General features: G+C 44.1%; 1 protein-coding gene across 2 annotated transcripts in view; it reads left to right on the forward strand.

Moving 5' to 3' along the window:
* Positions 1-20364, forward strand: part of LOC140482229 (myosin light chain kinase, smooth muscle-like) — a 430871-nt gene that overhangs the window by 193773 nt on the left and 216734 nt on the right. For both annotated transcript variants that reach the window (XM_072579340.1, XM_072579341.1), the window contains one exon: positions 19021-19183. In XM_072579340.1, coding sequence (XP_072435441.1) covers positions 19021-19183 — 163 coding nt within the window. The remainder of the gene's footprint in view (positions 1-19020; positions 19184-20364) is intronic.

The raw sequence follows: 20364 nt of genomic DNA on the forward strand, positions 1-20364 counted from the left end.
AATGGGAGTTGGTTGTCCTTTTCTTCCTCTCTAGTGAATCGGATTCCTGTGAGTGTGGTGTTGATGATCCGGTGTGTGTTCTCTATTTCTGTGTTTTTAATGATTACAAAGGTGTCATCTACATATCTGACCCAGAGTTTGGGTTGAATTTGCGGTAAGACTGTTTGTTCTAATCTTTGCATTACTGCTTCTGCTTTGAGTCCAGAGATGGGTGAGCCCATGGGTGTGACGTTGATTTGTTCATATATTTGGTTGTTGAATGTGAAGTGCGTTGTGAGGCACAGGTCCAGTAGTTTGAGTATGCAGTCTTTGTTGATAGGTTCCCCATCTTGTTGTCTGTTCTGCATGTCCAGCAGATTGGCTATTGTTTCTCTGGCTCGGGTTTTGTAGATAGAGGTGAACAGTGCCATTACATCGAATGAGACCATAGTTTCTTCCTTGTCTATATGTATATTTCTGATGATGTCCAAGAATTCCTGTGTTGGCTGTATAGATTGTCTGGATCCGCTGATCAGGTGTTTCAGTTTCTGTTGTAGTTCTTTAGCCAGTTTGTGTGATGGTGTCCCTGGTAGCGATACGATGGCTATATTTTTTCTTTTAGTGCCTTTTTTTGCGGTGTGTGGTCCTGTTCTGTCCTATGGTGATGGCCTGTTCTATGGTCCGGATCCATTCCTTATTGGTGGTTTTTGAAATTAATGATTTTTGGCGCACAATTTCTTGTCTGTATTTGTGTAGTCTGTTGTGTGCATCTGTAATCATTACCTGGATTATCCTGAATCCGTTCTGTCTGGCTGTGTCTCTGGCTTGTGCGTTGTTGACTGGTGGTCTATATCTGACACATAGTGGAAGGATTCGATTTTTTCGGCATTCGTGCAGGAACCGTGCAAGAAAAAATGGCCAAAACTAACACACAACAGAGAGTATACCACAACACATACCTGGGTTAGAAACCTCTCCCACAGACAGCTCACAGACACGGAAGGAACAATACTGGCCAAGTGACTCAACTATAACCACAGGGTCGCCAAGACAGCAGACTTCCGAGCAGCACTAGAGTGCAGACTCAGAAACAATGGACTGACTGAAGAGACACAACAAACAGTGAGACAAAGTATCGTACCCCTGATAACAAGGAAAAGACAAACACATAACCTCAACACCAAGGAGAATGAGCCAGGCCAAGTGGTAAACGTTGCAGTGGGGGATTTCTTTGGGAATAGTGACCACAATTTTGTAAGTTTTAGAATACTCGTAGACAAAGATGAGAGTGTTCCTAAGGGAAGAGTACTAAACTGGGCCAAGGCCAATTATATCAAAATTCGGCAGGAGCTGAGAAATGTGGACTGGAGGCAGCTATTTGAAGGGAAGTCACATTTGATATGTGGGAGGCTTTCAAAGATAAGTTAAAGATAGTGCAGGATAGGCATGTTCCGTTGAAAGCAAAGAATGGGAAAGGCAAGATTGGTGAACCATGGATGGCAGAAGTCGTACGACTAGCCAAGAGGAAAAGGGAAGCGTACATAAGGTCCAGGCAGCTAAGAACAGAATGGGCCCTGGAGGAATATAAGGAGAGTAGGACCAGTCTTAAATGAGGAATCAAGCGGGATAAAAGGGGTCATGACATATCTTTAGCTAGTAGAATTAAGAAGAATCCCAAAGCTTTTTCTTCTTATATAAGAAGGAGGTGGGTAACTAGAGAAAGGATTGGTCCACTAAAGGATAAGGAAGGAAGGCTGTGTGAGAAAATCGGTGAGATTCGGAATGATTACTTTGCATCAGTGTTCATTGACATGATGAATGTTGAGATTAGAGATAGAAGTTTGATTACTCTGGATCACGTTAACATAAGTAGGGAAGATGTGTTAGAGGTTATTAAGGTGGACAAATCCCCAGGACCAGATGGGATCCAGGTTGCTGAGGGAGGCGAGAGAGGAAATAGCTAGGACCCTGACAGATATGTTTGTAGCATCCTTAAACACAGGTGAGGTGCCGGAGGACTGGAGGGTTGCTAGTGTACCCTGTTCAAGAAAGGTAGTAAGGATATTCTAAGTAACTACAGACCAGTGAGCCTAACGTCAGTGGTGGGAAAGTTGCTGGAAAAGGTACTGATGGATCGGATCTATTTATATTTAGAAGAGAATGGACTTATCAGTGATAAGCAACATGGTTTTGTGTGGGGGAGATCGTGCCTTACCAATTTACTAGAGTTCTTTGAGAAAGTGACCAAGTTGATAGGAAGGTCTGTAGATGTCATATACATGGACTTCAGTAAGGTGTTTGAGAAGGTTGCCCATGGTAAACTAATGGACAAAGTGAAGTCGCATGATGCGCAGGGTGTTCCAGCTAGGTGGATAAAAGAACTGGTTGAGCAACAAGAGACAGTGAATAATAGTTGAGGGGAATTTCTCAAAATGGAGAAAGGTGACCAGTGATGTTCCACAGGGATTAGTGCTGGGGCTACTGCTGTTTGTGGTATACATAAATGATCTGGAAGAGGGCATTGGTGGTCTGATCATAAATTTGCAGATGACATGAAGATTGGTGGAGTAGCAGAAAACATAGGGGACTGTCAAAGAATACAGGAGAATATAGAGAGACTTGAGAGTTGGGTGGAGAAGTGGCAGATGGAGTTCAATCCAGGCAAATGTGAGGTGATGCATTTTGGAAGGTCTAATTCTAGAGCAAACTATACTGTAAACTGAAGAGCCTTGGGAAAAGTTGCTGAACAGAGAGATCTGGTAGTTCAGGTCCATTGTACCATGAAGGTTGCTGCACAGGTGGATAGAGTGGTCAAGAAGGCATACGTTATGCTTGCCTTCATTGGATAGGGTATTGAGTATAAGAACTGGCCGGTCATGTTAAAATTGTACAAGACATTGGTTCAGCCGCATTTAGAATACTGTGTACAGTTCTAGTCACCACTTTACCAAAAGGATGTGGACGCTTTGGAGAGGGTGTAGAGAAGGCTTACGAGGATGTTGCCTGGTATGGAAGGTGCTAACTATGAAGGGAGGTTGAGTGGCTTAGGATTGTTTTCATTCATTTAAGGGCAGTACGGTGGGTGAGTGGTTAGTACTGCTGCCTCATAGTAACAAGGACAATAGACAATAGACAATCGACAATAGGTGCAGGAGTAGGCAATTCTGCCCTTCGAGCCAGCACCACCATTCATTATGATCATGGCTGATCATCCTCAACCAGTATCCTGTTCCTGCCTTATCCCCATAACCCTTGATTCCACTATCCTTAAGAGCTCTATCCAACTCTTTCTTGAAAGTATCCAGGGACTTGGCCTCCACAGCCTTCTGGGGCAGAGCATTCCATACACCCACCACTCTCTGGGTGAAGAAGTTTCTCCTCAACTCTGTTCTAAGTGGCCTACCTCTAATTTTTAAACTCTAATTTTTAAGCTGACTCACCCATCAGCGAAAACATGCTTCCTGCCTCCAGAGTGTCCAATCCTTTAATAATCTTATACGTCTCAATCAGATCCCCTCTCAGCCTTCTAAACTCAAGTGTATATAAGCCCAGTCGCTTCAATCTTTCAGCGTAAGATAATCCCGCCATTCCGGGAATTGACCTCGTGAACCTACGCTGCACTCCCTCAATAGCCAGAATGTCTTTCCTCAAATTTGGAGACCAAAACTGCACACAATATTCCAGATGCGGTCTCACCAGGGCCCTGTACAGCTGCAGAAGGGCCTATTTGCTTCTATATTCAATTCCTCTTGTTATGAAGGCCAGCATGCTATTAGCTTTCTTCACTGCCTGCTGTACCTGCATGCTTGCTTTCATTGACTGATGTACAAGAACACCTGGATCTCATTGTACTGCTCCTTTACCTAACGACTCCATTTAGGTAGTAATCTGCCTTCCTGTTCTTGCCACCAAAGTGGATAACCACACATTTATCCACATTAAACTGTATCTGCCATGCATCCGTCCACTCACCTAGCCTGTCCTAACATCCTCCTCACATTTCACCCTGTCACCCAGCTTTGTGTCATTAGCAAATTTGCTAATATTACTTTTAATACCTTCATCTATATCATTAATGTACATTGTAAAAAGCTGCGGTCCCAGCACTGATCCCTGCGGTACCCCACTGGTCACTGCTTGCCATTCCAAAAGGGAGCCGTTTATCACTACTCTTTGTTTCCTGTCAGCCAACCAATTTTCAATTCATGTCAGTATTTTGCCCCTAATACTATGTGCCCTAATTTTGCTCACTAACCTCCTATGTGGGACTTTATCAAAGGCTTTCTGAAAGTCCAGGTATACTACATCCACTGGATCTCCCTTGTCCATCTTCAGAATTACACCCTCAAAAAATTCCAGAAGATTAGTCAAGCATGATTTCCCCTTCATAAATCCATGCTGACTCTGACCTATTCTGTTACTGCTATCCAGATGTGTCATAATTTCATCCTTTATAATTGACTCCAGCATTTTTCCCACCACTGAGGTCAGACTAACTGGTCTATAATTCTCTGTTTTCTCTCTCCCTCCTTTCTTAAAAAGTGGGGCAACATTAGCCACCCTCCGATCCGCAGGAACTGATCCTGAATCTATAGAACATTGGAAAATGATCACCAATGCATCCATGATTTCTAGAGCCACCTCCTTCAGTATCCTGGGATGCAGACCATCAGGTCTCGGGGACTTAGCAGCCTTCAGACCTAACAGTCTCTCCAACACTGTTTCCTGCCTAATGTAAATTCCTTTCAGTTCAGGTCCTTCAGCCACTATTACATCTGGGAGATTGCTCCCAATGAAGACAGATCTAAAGTACCAATTCAACTCTTCTGCCATTTCTTTATTTCCTGTAATAAATTCACCTGTTTCTGTCTTCAAGGGCCCAATTTTAGTCTTAACCTTTTTTTTCTTTTCACATACCTAAAAAAGCCTTTACTATCCTCCTTTATATTTTTGGCCAGTTTACCTTCATACCTTATTTTTTCTTTGTGTATTTTCTATTTAGTTATCCTCTGTTGTTCTTTAAAAGCTTCCCAATTCCTGCCTCAGATGACTGTCTGTGTGGGTTTCCTCCCACAATCCAATGATGTGCAGGTCAGGTGGATTTGTCATACTAAATTGTCCATAGTGGTCGGTGCATTAGTCAGGGGTAAATATAGGTTAGGGGAATGGGTCTAGGTGGGTAACCTTTTGGAGGGTTGGTGTGGATTTGTTGGGCTGAAGGGCCTGTTTCAACACTGTGGGAATCTAACCATTAGAAAAAAAGAGATTGAGGGGGGACCTGATTGAGATCTACAAAATCATGAAGGGTATAGACAGGGTGGATAGAGATAAGCTTTTTCCCAGGATGAGGGATTCAATAACATTCAAGGTGAGAGGAGAAACGATACATGTGGAAAATACTTTACACAGAGGGTGGTAGGTGTTGGAATGTGTTGCCAGCAGAGATAGTAGAGGGAGGCATGGTAGATTAATTTAAGGTGCATCTGGACAGATGCATGAGTAGGTGGGAAGCAGAGGGATACAGATCCTTAGGAATTGGGTGATAGGTTTAGAATTAGAATCCCTACAGTGTGGAAACAGGACCTTTGGCCCAACGTGGCCATACCAACCCTCGAATAGTAACCCACCCAAACCCATTCCTCTACATTTTCCCCTGCCTAAAGCACCTAGCTGACATGTCCCTGAACTCTATGGGTGATTTAGCCCGGCCAATTCACCTAACCTGCATACCTTTGGATTGCGGGAGGAAACCTATGCAGACACACAGAGAATGTGCAAACTCCACACAGGCAGTTGCCCGAGGCTGGAATTGAACCTGTATCCCTGGTGCTGTGAGGCTGCAGTGCTAACCACTGAGCCACCGTGCTGCCCCACTGTGAATTTGGATCGGCACAGGCTTGGAGGGCTGAAGGGCCTGTTCCTGGGCTCTAAATTTTCTTTGTTCCTTGTTCTGAAAACCAGCCCTGTGACTTGGCTTTGGAGTGAATGTCCCCTGGTGTCTACAGACTAAGAGAGCACATTGTGCTCAGCATATTGTCTGAGCAAACCATTGCATGGTCTAATTTTGTCTGATTTATATTCCACAGTTCTTATTGTGGAGGTCAAAATTCTGTTGACTTTGTTGCTTGCACCTTGCTCATTATCATTTACATCCCTATCACTCATTTTTCCTTCAATGTGTAACACATTCTATTTCTTTGTATACAATTTATTCTCATTTTTTTGCAGATTACAAATTTTCTGCAACTCATTCCATGATTTCTGAGTTGTCAACCAGAGTTCAACTCTCAATTTGTTTACTATCTCCTGGAAATATAGAAAATTGGGTATCTGAGTTCAAATTATTGATGTAAATTAGTGATAGTATCAACACACATCTTTACATAACCCAACTGAGTACATTCTTGCAACTAGAAAGAACTATTCTGACCAATGTTTTATATGTTTCAGTCAAGTCATAGAATAATAGAGGTGTACGGCACGGAAACAGACCCTTCGGTCCAACTCGTCCATGCTGACCAGATATCCCAACCTAATCTAATCCCACTTGCCAGAACCCGGCCTATATCCCTCCAAACCCTCCTATTCATATAACCATCCAGATGCCTTTAAATGCTGTAATTGTACTAGACTCCACCACTTCCTCTCACAGCTCTTTGCATATATGCATCACCCTCTGCGTTTTTACAATCAGCAAGTATCACAAGTGTTCACTATTCAGAGCATTGTTAATTAATGTTTGTGTGCAACTTTGTCAAGTGTGTCCTTGAAGTCCAATGAAGACCATGTTTACCATAATCTACATGGGATGTTGCATTCTTTAAGAAATCCAGGAAGTAGGTCAGACAAGATTTTCTTCTCTGGAGTCCACCAGTACTACTTACATTATTCTGTACAGATAATCTTCAGTTTTACACCTGTAACCAATTCTGTTATTTCACATAGGTTTCAAATTACAGTCTCATCCCATTTTGAATACAAGCATCATATTGACCTATTTCCAATCTTACGGTTCTTCTACAATGTCTAAAAGCTCCTTCATGCTTATTGTCAAAACTTCACTTCTTCTAAATTTCCTTTAGCACTTTGGAATAAATGCACCCTATTCCTAGGGATTTAATCCTTTCTATTATCCAGAATGTCCAGCTTTCTTACATCAAAAGCATGCCTGCATTAACTCTCATTTGGGGAGACCTGTGGGCTCCTGCCTTCCCATGGAGGCATGGGGTGAGGGGGGTGAGGGGGGGGGGGGGGGGGGGGGGAGCACAGGGTGGGTGAGTGTCAAAATGGCAGGGGTGGTTAATTTGGATTTTGACCAGGTATTTTACCAGATTCAACAATGTTTACATTGTTCCTCGTAACATAAGAAACCAGATGCGGATAACATGATATTGAAGGATTCAACAGACATTTTTGGAGAGATCTGAGAGCACTGGAGAGGGTGCAGGAAAAATTTACCAGGTTGTTGCCTGCGCTGGAGAGACTTAGTTATGAAAGGAGATTGGACAGACTGGTGTTGTTTTCCATGGAGCAGAAGAGACTGCGGGGGGACATGATTGAGATGCACGAAAGTTATGAGGGGCACAAACAGGTGAGAGAGAATGAACTATTTTTCATGGTGGAGGGATCAATGATCAGGGGAATAGATTTCAGGTAAGGGGCAGGAGATTCAGAGGGGATATGAAAATAATCTTATTCATTCAGATAGGTAGGAATCCAGAACTCACTGCCTGTAAGGGTGGTGGAGGCAGAAACCTTTGTAACATCAAAGAAGTATTTAGATGTACACAAGCAATGCCAAGGCACACAGGGCTATGGGCCAAGTGCTGGAAGATGGGATTCGAATAGTTTGGAATGTGCTGGAAGATGGGATTCGAATGGTTTTCACTGGTGCAGACTTGATGAGTTGAAGGGCCTTTTTCTCTGCTGGAGTTTTCTATGACTATGACATTTAGTACAGTGGGCTTTTATCTGCATTCACAAGCTGAGATGTGTCTGGGCTTGTAATAAGCCTTTCAGTTATATCAGATTTTGTGTTTTCATTAGTGCTCCATACTTCAAATAGTCCCAGTTAAAATGGTGACCCCCAGGGTCACATGTTGTGATGGATTGATCATATCCTGAGCATGGATCTTTAAGGCATGTTGGAATATTGACCATGAGACATAACACAATAGGGGCATGAGGGTGGGTGTGGAGCAATAACTGGCATATAAGTGGTTTAGAGAGTATAAGGTGGATGTTTGGTGTGGAGTAGAAGTCTTTGAGGACAATACAGCATCTAAAACAAGTGGTATGAAGTCCCAGAAGAACAAGGCCAACTTGTTTCTGCACTTGCCATCCCAGTAGTTGCCTTGGATTTGCTTCCAGTTTCATCAGGCCTGATTCTATCCTGCTCCAACATCTCTGGAGTAAAGATTGAGTCTAACTAGGCCCTTCTAAGTTAAGATAGGCCTGTTGAGTTGGGAAATTTCCAATTAGTCTGAATTCAAGACCCACCAAGGGATGTGATTACCACAGGGGTGTGTCATAACATGTCCAAATAGGTTGACTATGTTTCTTTCAAAGCTATGCGGCACACTTGCTTCCATCACAGCTCAGATCAGTTAACACCATGGCTGGTGAATTAAACTTGAAATCATTTTCTCTGTTGGCCTTTGTACAAGTTGCTTTGAGAAACTAAACCATCTAAAGAATTATAAGAGGCAGCAATGTTTCTATGGCTGAAGGTATGTTAATGATTTAAGGAAATTACAGTGTGTTTGCAAAACTTGGCTTGATGTTAGCAAATCCAGCATTGAATTGATAGCATAAGGTACAGTCTTATCTAAATGTGGATGGCTATGCTGATGTTAATATGTTTAATACCCGCTGTTCAAATGCATGGAAGCTGACAGTGAAGTTGCCTCAGCATCAGGAAATAAGAGAGATGGTCTGAACTTAAGGAGAAAAGAATTATCCTTCCTATTTGCAATGAACAGAAGTGCTCAATTTGGGTGGACAGAAATAATAAATCCAGCAAAATGTAATGAGGAGAAAAATGCCTTTCTTTGCTGCAGATCTCTGTGACTGTATGACATTTATTACAGCTGACTTTTATATGCATTCACAAGTAGAGATGTGTCTGGGCGAGTATTAGGCTATTTAGTTATATCAGATCTTATGTTTCCATTAAAGTGCCACTACACTAAAAGGTCCTTAATAGTTTAGGATCATTATTTCATATTATCCAATATTTTTATTGATATTCTCAAATGTACAAAGTGACAGGATTCTAAGACAGTGTGCATTCATTTACTAAATCAAACATCACTATGATAACTTGCTGGATTTTTAAAAAAAACACAGAAGAGAGGGTTAAGTTGTAATCTTTTATTTGCAGAAATGGAACATTGTGATCTAGAAATATAAATTTCTGATCTGTTCTTCATTTACATTTCTGACAGCTTTATTACATGGAAGAACTGATTCTTTCTGATGCCTGTGATTTGTGGTTAAAAATATGGTTTCCAACCAGCATGTGGTGTGAAGATGGCCCAGATTTGAGAGAAATACTCACATTTTATGTACCAATTGGGCACATCATTCAAACTGTATATTTGTAATATCATAGAAGAATATTAACTGTATCTTGCTATGAATCAGAAGCGCACAGCACAAAATATTAAGTATTTGGAATGATAGGCTCTAATGTTGTATTTGAATTTTCAGCTCATGTTATGAAAAACATTTCAGGACCTCCCATGTACAAATTAATTGGAAAGAATGGAAAAATCCATTAAGGATGCTCATTGCCCTCAGCCTGCATTTATTTCCTCAGCAAGCCTTTTACTGTCTTGCACAATCAAGTGACAGTAGGAGAAAAAAACCCACAGGTCACTTCTACTTCTATTCATACCACCAGGGATCCAAGAGGTGGCCAGGAAAAAGGTTACATAGAACATAGAATATAGAACAATACATAGTTTCTGGGACAATGGCAGAAGGCATGTGCTCCTTTTTCACAGAGAATGCACAATGATGAGCACTTCTCAGCCTTCAACTGATTTTCTACCTAAGCCCTTTTGAGATATTTTTTCAGGTCTCTTTTGGTTCTTTTAAATGTTCTTTCATTTCTTTATTTGCTTCAGTGAGTGTTCTGTTTCTTACCCTTGCAGAGGTAAGTTCCCCTTTTAGTTGGTGACCTTGCACCTTACAGTGAAGGAGGCTTCGACCTTGAAATTTTTGTTGGTGGGATAAGATGGGTTCAGGTCAGCTGACAGAAAGCACGCACAATCTATTTGAGGGAAATCCAGTCTACCAGTTGATCCCATGTTGATCAGCTCTATTTCTGAAACAGGACTTTTTCAAGAGAAGTACTAGAGGCCAAAATGCAAGTATTCCATATAATTTTTCAAAGCATTTCAAACTTTTCAAATAATAATTCCAAGGAGCTGTGTAAATTTTAACTCATGTATCAACTATTTAGGAAATGACTTAACTCCTAATGATTGAGATAGTTTCTTATATCTCATAAAGTAAATCAGGGATTGTTATATTGGCATGTTAAAGATGAAGCATTTGTTAAAGGTGATAACTGTCAATAAAATTTATCTTCACGTTGTATGGAGCTGTATTTTAGTTTGAGTAATCAGCCTGACCTCCCTGGGCTCGATTCTGTGTCAGAAACCCAGAGATAGCCATAGCGGACCCCAGAAGAGATTTTTGAGGACATGGCCAATTCAAAACATTTCCTCTCAAAACAATTTATCCCACCACAGTCTAATTAGGAATAGTGGCCTTGTAAAATGGCCATGTTGGACCAATGGGAGCAATGGACATGCCTCTGTAGGTTGGCGAACATAAGGACACCTCAAGATGGAAGTGGCCTCTAAAAACCTGTTAATGGGATAAGGTCATAGTTCCAGAGAGAGATTCTCTCCATGGGATGGCCTGCGATCATGGTTGTGCCTGAACCATGGTGGATCTATCCATGCATTAAAGTTTGAAATGAAAATATAAAAGAAAAAGGTATAACCGAAGATATAAAAATTTGTTTATATAAGCTTCTGCCTTTGGCTAGAAGATATAAGAGTTTGAATATGTGAGAGTTCAAGAACAGCTTCTTTCACGTTGTTATAAGACTTTTGCAGGTACCTCTCAAATATTAATTCTGATCTATCTCTCTCTCTCTCTCTCTCTCTCTCTGCACCTTCTCTGTGGCTGTCAGGTTGTATTCTGCACTCTTTTCTGCTACCCTGATGCACTTTGTATGGTACCATCTGCCTGTATAGGATGCAAAACAATACATTTCACTGTATCTCAGTATATATGACAACAATAAGTCAACCAATCAAGAATGTAAATCAGCTACCATGAGTGTCCCCCATCATCGCCACCAACCAATTCCCCCCACCCACCCATCTTTCACTGGCATGCAGCAGGGAGGGTGATCTGGAAAACCCAAATAGCATATGATGGGTCCCTCTATTAGCACTTCAATTGTCTACCCACCAATGCAAGAGGGTGGCTGCCACCTTGCCCACTCTCCTCATAAGCTACCTCCCTGAAAATAAGCTGGAGTTAGGAACCTGTAGGCAGACTGGCATGTCAGCCGGTAACAGAAATTCGCTGCCAATCATCCTCCAAGCCCATCATCCCTTGGGATGGAATGTGTCCCCGTGGCATTTTCACAGGTGCTGCACAGACTATTAAATTGGTGACCAAGTACATTGGAGGCACACATTGGGGTAAAGTTACATTTCAGTGCTTCTTTTTCAGCAGCTTGGGATATTAGAAGCAAAACACAATTTGCAGATTCTTGGCAAAAATTTTAGCCACTTTCAGCCTTGCTTTGTCTAAACCTTTTCAAATATGTTTTTCAGATTTATTTATAAGTTTAAGTATTCAGCTCTCAACCCTTGCCTTGTTGCTCAGTTATGCTATAAATGGTCCAGTAACAGGATCAACATTCTGGAATGTTTTTGAGTTATGACTGAAGAGCCTTCCAATTTTGGCTCTCTCTTTCGCAAGACCAAACTAACAAATTTATTCACCTTGTGGCCAGCATCATCAGGTGTGTGGAACTTTGTACCAGAATTCACCCTCAATATCTTGCAGACATTTTAGGATGCAGCGTGATATTTCCTGAGAAAAGCAAAATACTCACTTGGTCTTGGATATTTAACTCAGCTGTTTGAAGAGCTTTCCAAATCCAAGACCATATACTTCCTCATCTCCTCCCACCCTACCTCCTGTAAAAATGCCATTCCATGTTCCCAATTCCTCCGCCTACACCTTATCTGTTCCCAGAATGACCAATTCACCCTGAGGAAATCCCAGCTGGCCTCCTTCTTCCAAGATCACAATATCCCTTCCCATGTGGTGGATGATGCCTTCCAGAGCATCTCCTCCATTTCCCACACCTCCGCCCTCAAACTCCACCCTTCCAATCACATCAAGGATAGAACTATCCCCAGTCCTCACCTTCCACCCCACCAACCTCCGCATACATCTCATCATCCAGAGAGACCATTCCCTCCACGACTCCCGCATGAGGTCCACGCACCCCCATCAGCCCACACCTCCCAACCAGCACCTTTCCCTGCCACTGCAAGAAGTACAAAACCTGCTCCCACACCACCCCCTTCACCTCCGTCCCAGGCCTCAAAGGATCCTTCTACATCCAACAGAAATTTACCTGTACTTGCACCAATGTCAACTACTATATTCATGACACCCAATGTGGTCTCCTCTACGTCGGAGATACAGGAAGCCTACTTGCAGTTCATTTCAGAGAACATCTCTGGGACACCCACACCAACCAACCCCACCACCCAATGGTGAACACTTCAACTCCTCCTCCCTCTCCACCAAGGGCATGCAGCTCCTGGGACTCCTCCATCAGCAAACCCTCACCAACCGATGCCTAGAGAAAGAATGCCTCATATTCTGCCTTGGGACCCTGCAACCACTCAGGATTAATGTGGATTTCACCAATTACCTAATTTCTCCTCCCCCCACATTATCCTAGTCCCAAGCCTCCAACTTGGCACCACCCTCCTGACCTGTCTATCACCTTTCCCATCTATCCACTCCACCCTCCTCTCTGACCTATCACCTTCTCCCTCACCTTCATCTACATCGCATTCTCAGCTACCTTATCCCCAACCCCTTCCCCCCCCCCCCCCGCCCCAATCTCTCAGTCCCCCGGCCCACAAGCCTCATTCCTGACGATGGGTTTATGTCCGAAATGTCGATTCTCCTGCTCCTCGGATGCTGCCTGACCTGCTGTGCTTTTCAGGACCACAATTTCGACTCTGATCTCCAGCATCTGCAGTCCCAATCTTCACAGAATATCCTTTTGCAAACCTTTTGCAAATGGACTGCAGCAATTCAATAATGCATCTCAACAGCACCTTCCCAAAGGCAATTAGAGTTGGGCATTAAATGCTGATCCAGCCAGTGAATTCCACATTCTCTGAGTGAATAAAAATACCTCCAGCAAAAAATTCTGCGTCAAAAATGTACATGTGTTCCTGGAAATCTGATTTTATATGAAAATTCTTTAAATGAGACATAGAATCTATGTTAAAACCAGAGTGTGTTCCATCAGGCTTTTCTTAGCAGGAACAAAATCAATACATTATATCGGTGCCCTACAGTTCAAAATAGAGTACTTTAAATGAATAACTTCCTGCAATTGATAAATCGAATCACAGTGGAAGTGAGTTGGAAAATAATGATATAAGAGGAAAATGTAAGACGTTACTTATTGCACCTCCTCCAGCAGAGCTTCAATTGTGGACTTGGGCGAATACTGCTAGGGAGCCAATGCTCATCAGACTATGAGCCTCTTAGAGTCATAGAGCTGTACAGCACAGAAACAGACCCTTTGGTACAACTTGCCCATGCTGACCAGATATCCTAACTTAATCTGGTCCCATTTGCCAGCACTTAGCCCATATCTTTCAGAACCCTTCCTATTCATATACCATCCAGATGCCTTTTAAATATTGTAATTGTACCAGCCTGCATCACTTCCTCTGGCAGCTTATTCCATATAACAACCACCCTCTGCATGCAAAAGCAGGCTATTAGGTCCCTTTTAAATCGTTCCCCTCTCAGCTGAAACCTATGCCTTCTCGTCTGGACTCCTCCACCCCAAGGAAAAGACCTTGTCTATTTACCCTATCCATGCCCCGCATTATTTTATGAACTTCTGTAATGCCACCCATCAGCCTTTGACTCTCCAGGGAAAACAGCCCCAGCCAATCAGCCTCTCCCGATAGCTGCATCTCTCCAACCCAGGCAACATCCTTGTAAATCTTTTCTGAACACTTTTAAGTTTCACAAGAACCTTTCTGTAGGAGGGAGATCAGAATTGCTGGAACCCTTGCCCATTCTTTGTGGCATTGTGAACGCTGTTTGGTAGTGTCAGTTTGGGGGAGCACTATGCCCCTTCTTACTTGCTGTCGCCACCTGCTGGGTCCACTTGAGGCACCTGGTCATTGGGGATATTCCTTGTGGCTGCAGGGGTTCTCTGTTTCACTAGGAGAAAGTGAGGACTGCAAATGCTGGAGATCAGAGCTGAAAATGTGTTGCTGGAAAAGCGCAGCAGGTCAGGCAGCATCCAAGGAGCAGGAGAATCGATGTTTCGGGCATGAGCCCTTCTTCAGGAATGAGGAAAGTGTGTCCAGCAGGCTAAGATAAAAGGTAGGGAGGAGGGACTTGGGGAAGGGGCGTTGGAAATGCGATAGGTAGAAGGAGGTCAAGGTGAGGGTGATAGGCCGGAGTGGGGGTGGGCGCGGAGCGGTCAGGAAGAAGATTGCAGGTTAGGAAGGCGGTGCTGAGTTTGAGGGATTTAACTGAGACAAGGTGGGTGGAGGGGAAATGAGGAAACTGGAGAAATCTGAGTTCATCCCTTGTGGTTGGAGGGTTCCTAGGCGGAAGATGAGGCGCTCTTCCTCCAACCGTCGTGTTGCTATGGTCTGGCGATGGAGGAGTCCAAGGACCTGCATGTCCTTGGTGGAGTGGGAGGGGGAGTTGAAGTGTTGATCCTAGGTGGAAGATGAGGCGCAAACCAACTCAACCACCCCGTGGCTCAACACTTCAACTCCCCCTCCCACTCCACCAAGGACATGCAGGTCCTTGGACTCCTCCATCGCCAGACCATAGCAACACGACGGCTGGAGGAAGAGTGCCTCATCTTCCGCCTAGGAACCCTCCAACCACAAGGGATGAACTCAGATTTCTCCAGTTTCCTCATTTCCCCTCCTCCCACCTTGTCTCAGTTAAATCCCTCGAACTCAGCACCGTCTTCCTAACCTGCAATCTTCTTCCTGACCTCTCCGCCCCCACTCCCACTCCAGCCTATCATCCTCACCTTGACCTCCTTCCACCTATCGCATTTCCAACGCCCCTCCCCCAAGTCCCTCCTCCCTACCTTTTATCTTAGCCTGCTGGACACACTTACCTCATTCCTGAAGAAGGGCTCATGCCCGAAACATCGATTCTCCTTTCTTCTCTGTTTTACTATCTGTTCAGGGTTGAGGGGGATAAATGCTGAGTTCACTGGGTACCTGGCAGACTTGTGGAGAAGGAGTCTGAGGTTAGTTGCAGCAGTCCCTTCACAGGTCAGAGCAGGTCAGCTGTTGACTTCAGCCCTGCCTTGTGGGCTGGGAGTTGCTGCTGAGCTTAGTCCTGGCAGCGCCCCATCCTCTGGGTAGGAGAGAAGCTACTGAGCTCCCAAGCTGACTGGCGCCCTATGAAGCAGGGGATGGCCCTGTTGTCAGGACGAGACAAGTGCTGGGGGCAATGACAGCCTCTGGGAGGACCCTGGGTGGTTAGGGTACCGTTTTGGCAAGTGGCTCAGTGTCTAGGAAGGGGGCATCCCTGCTGGAAATCTCTCGCAACATTATGGCACAGGTCAAGGCAGTGAGTAGCCTCAGGTGTAAGAAATGGTGAGGTTGTACTAGATGGGCCAGGTACTCTATATTACGTACAGAAAACAACAAATGCTGTAGATCACAGTGGGTCAGACAGCATCTGTGGAGGGAAAGCAAGCTAACATTTCGAGTCTAGATGAGTCATGGATGCTGTATGACCCAATGTGATTTCCAGCTATTTTTTATTTTCAGTACAGATTCCAGCATCTGCAGTAATTTACTCCTACAATGTGCATTATGTAGTCAAACCTTGCTAACCAGTCTCCCATGGGGAACCTTGTTGAATGCCTTATTGAAGTCCAAATAGAGTGGTAGATGTAATCTATATGGACTTCAGTAAGGCTTTTGACAAGGTTCCCCTTGGGAGACTGATTAGCAAGGTTAGATCTCATGGAATAGAGGGAAAACTAGCCATTTGGACACAGAACTGGCTCAAAGGTAGAAGACGGAGGATGGTGGTGGAGGGTTGTTTTTCAGACTAGAAGCCTGTGACTAGTGGAGTGCCACAAGGATCCGTATTGGGTCCTCTACTTTTCATCATTTATATAAATGATTTGGATGTGAACATAAAAGGTATAGTTAGTAAGTTTGTAGATGACACCAAAATTGGAGGTGTAGTGAACAGCGAAGGTTACCTCAGATCAGATGGGCCAATGGGCTGAGAAGTGGCAGATGGAGTTTAATTCAGCTAAATGTGAGGTGCTGCATTTTGGGAAAGCAAATCTTAGCAGGACTTATACACTTAATGGTAAGGTCCTCAAGAGTGTTGCTGAACAAAGAGACCTTTGAGTGCAGGTTCATAGCTCCTTGAAAGTGGAGTCGCAAGTAGATAGGATAGTGAAGAAGGCATTTGGTATGCTTTCCTTTATTGGTCATAGTATTGAGTACAGGAGTTGGGAGGTCATATTGCGGCTGTACAGGACATTGGTTAGGCCACTATTGGAATATTGTGTGCAATTCTGGTCTCCTTCCTATCGGAAAGATGTTGTGAAACGTGAAAGGGTTCAGAAAAGATTTACAAGGATGTTGCCAGGGTTGGAGGATTTCAGCTAAAGTGAGAGACTGAACAGGCTGTGGCTCTTTTCCCTGGAGCGTCGGAGGCTGAGGGGTGACCTTATAGAGGTTTACAAAATGATGAGGGGCATGGATAGAATAAATAGACAAAGTCTTTTCCTGGGGTTGGGGAGTCCAGAACTAGAGGGCATAGGTTTAGGGTGAGGGGGAAAAATATAAAAGAGACCTAACGGCCAACTTTATTAAGCAGAGGGTGGTACATGTATGGAATGAGCTGCCAGAAGAAGTGGTGGAGGCTGGTACAATTGCAACATTTAAAATGCATTTGGATGGGTATATGAATAGGAAGGGTTTAGAAGGATATGGGCTAAGTGCTGGCAGGTGGGACTAGATTGCATTGGGATATGTGGTCGGCATGGATGGGTTGGAACAAAGGGTCTCTTTCCATGCTGTATATCTCTATGACTCTATGTGTATGGTGTTGGAAAAGCAGACAGCATCCAAGGAGCAGGAGAATTGACTTTTTGGACATAAGCCCTTTATCAGGAATGAGGCTTGTGGGGAGGGGGGGTGGGGTTGGGGGAAGGTTGCTGAGAATGCGACAGCTAGATGAAGGTGAGGGAGAAGGTGATGGGTTGGGGGGGGCGGGTGTGGAGCGGATAGATGGGAAAGGTGATCGACAGGTCAAGAGGGCAGTGCCTAGTTGGAGGCTGGGGATTGGGATAATGTGGGGGGAGGTGAAATGAGGAAACTAGTGAAATCCACATTGATCCATGTGGTTGCAAGTTCCCAAGGTGGAATATAAGGCATTCTTTCTCCAGGTGTCAGCTGGTAAGGGTTTGTCGAGGCAGGAGGCCCAGAAGCTGCATGTCCTTGGTGGAATGGGAGGGAAAATTGAAGTGTTCAGCAACAGGGCAGTGGGGTTGGTTGGTGTGGGTGTCCCAGAGATGTTCTCTGAAACAATCCGCAAGTAGTGACCTGTCTCCCCAATGTAGAGGAGACCACATCAGTGCAATGGATACAGTAGATGACATTGGTGGAGGCGCAGGTAAATGTCTGTTGAATGTGGAAGGATCCTTTGAGGCCGTGGACGGAGGTGAAGGGGGAGGTGTGGGCACAGGATTTGAACTTCCTGTGGTGGCAGGGAAGGTCCTGGGCGTGAGGTGTGGGTTGGTGGTGGGCGTGGATCTGACAAGGGAGTCGAGGAGGGAATGGTCTGTCCGGAATGCTGACAGGGGTGAGGAGGGAAATATATCCTAAGTGGTGTGTCTGTTTGTAGGTGGCAGAAGTGGCGGAAGATGATGCAATGTATGCAGAGGTTAGTGGGGTGGAAGGTGAGGACCAGAGGGGTTTCTGATCTTGCTGCATTGTGAGTGATGGGGTTCAATGGCAAAGGTGCAGGAAGTGGAGGAGATGCACTGGAGGGCATCGTCGACCATGTGAGAGGGGAAATTGCGATCTTTAAAGATGGAGGCCATCTGGGATTTTCTGAGGGGGAATTGGTCATCCTGGGAACAGATGTGGCAGAGGCGGAGGAATTGGGAATAAGGGATGGCGTTTTTACAGAAGGCAGGGTGGGAGGAGGTGTAGTCCAGGTAGCTGTGGGTGTCGGTTGGTTTGTAGTAGGTGTGTGTGGCTAGTCGGTTGTCAGAGATGGAGATGGAGAGGTCCAGGAAAATGAGGGAGGTGTCTGAGATGGTCCAGGTGAATTTGAAGTTGGGGTGAAAGGTATTAGTGAAGTTGATGAACTGTTCAACCTCCCCCTGGGAGCACAAGGTGGCGCCAATACTGTAGGGACCTCAAATTCACCTGTAAACATGTCATAAAGAATCTTTCAGTGCTCAGCAAGATTTCAGGTCATAAGAACATGCTGAAATTGAAGCAAAACAATCCTAAATAGGTGGTATTAAATGTGGAATACCCATATCGTAAATATGATTGCAGTGCTGCAAAAGACGTTTATATCGTCGAAAATGTTTTGTCATTTGAGTCTTGGCTGTGGGGGCATGGTATCATAATTTTACTGTGATCATTTTCTTTCGAAAATGCAAAATAGTTAAAGGAAGTATTTTTGAAAAGGGCTTTATTTCTTTAATTTCAGTCGATATTCTACTCCATCAGTGGAAAACAGGCCGAGTATTTGGGGTGAAAGCCCACCAAAATTTGTCACGAAACCAACCAGACTGATTGTCAAAGAAGGACAGAATGGTAAATTCTCCTGCAAGATAACAGGCAGACCTCATCCTCAAGTAATCTGGCTGAAGGTAAATCAAGTTTGACTCTGATATTGTACAGCACTGCTTTAAACAAACTGAACTTTTTTAATATATAAATGATTTAAACTGAGTACTGATTTAAAGTTCTGAGATCTTTGCCAAATCTGTTAACCTGTTTGTATATTCCAGAAGTTGCTTACAGTCGATTAGATACTTCCGTACGTATATCTGATTAAATTGCCTTGAAAATCATTGCCTGTTAACCTACTGCATAACATACAGGGTGGCACAGTGGCTCAATGATGGGGCAGCACGGTGGCTCAGTGGTTAGCACTGCTGCCTTATAGTGCCAGGGACCTGTGTTCGATTCCAGCCTTGGGTGACTGTCTGTGGGGAGTTTGCATGTTCTCCTTGTTTCTGTGTGGGTTTTCTCCCACAGTTCAAATATTTGCAGGTTAGATGAATTGGCCACGTTAAATTGCCTATTGTTTTCGGGGATGTGTCAGTTAGGTGCATTAGTTGGGGGTCAATATAGGATAATAGAGTAGGTGAATGGGTCTGGGTAGGTTACTCTTCGGAGAGTGGATGTGAACTTGTTGGGCCAAAGTGCCTGTTTCCACACTGTAGGGATTCTATGACTCTATGAACTACTTTCTCCTTTATATGAGTGATACTTCATCTCCATTCCCTCCCACCCCAAATGAAGACAGGTTTTCAAAAGCTGCATCTTTCTTGCCACTGTTCCATGTCCACAGAGTCTTCCTGCCTCTGTAGAAGTATATGCCTCAATGTTTGAAATGGGGTTCCCGCATACCAACTGGAAGGGAGATGGGATTGCTGCATTGACCATTTTTGGGAGGCCTGACATAATTTATTGCAATCAGCCATAGTGTGGTTCTTTCATTATATTTGAAGCTGTGGCAGGGCAGAAATCCAATCTCCACCCCCCAACCCCGCAACAAGCTGATGTCCAAACAGATTCCAGCAGCAGTGCTGCAGTAACAGCAGGGTTAACAGAACAATGATCACCGTTGAGACTGCAATGGAAGCTTCACCAGGGATTGACAATGGACTTTATAGAGAGGTGAGTGAAGCAGGGAGACTGACAATAAGAAAAGTGGGTTGAGTTCCCTCCCTTGCTGAATCCAAATCCCTTCATTGGGCACAGAGTGCCTGGTTACAAGGGCGTCCCTCATGAAGAGGACAGGAAAATTCAATGCATTTTCCTT

The sequence above is a fragment of the Chiloscyllium punctatum genome, chromosome 10, assembly GCF_047496795.1.
Source record: "Chiloscyllium punctatum isolate Juve2018m chromosome 10, sChiPun1.3, whole genome shotgun sequence".
NCBI lineage: Eukaryota > Metazoa > Chordata > Chondrichthyes > Orectolobiformes > Hemiscylliidae > Chiloscyllium > Chiloscyllium punctatum.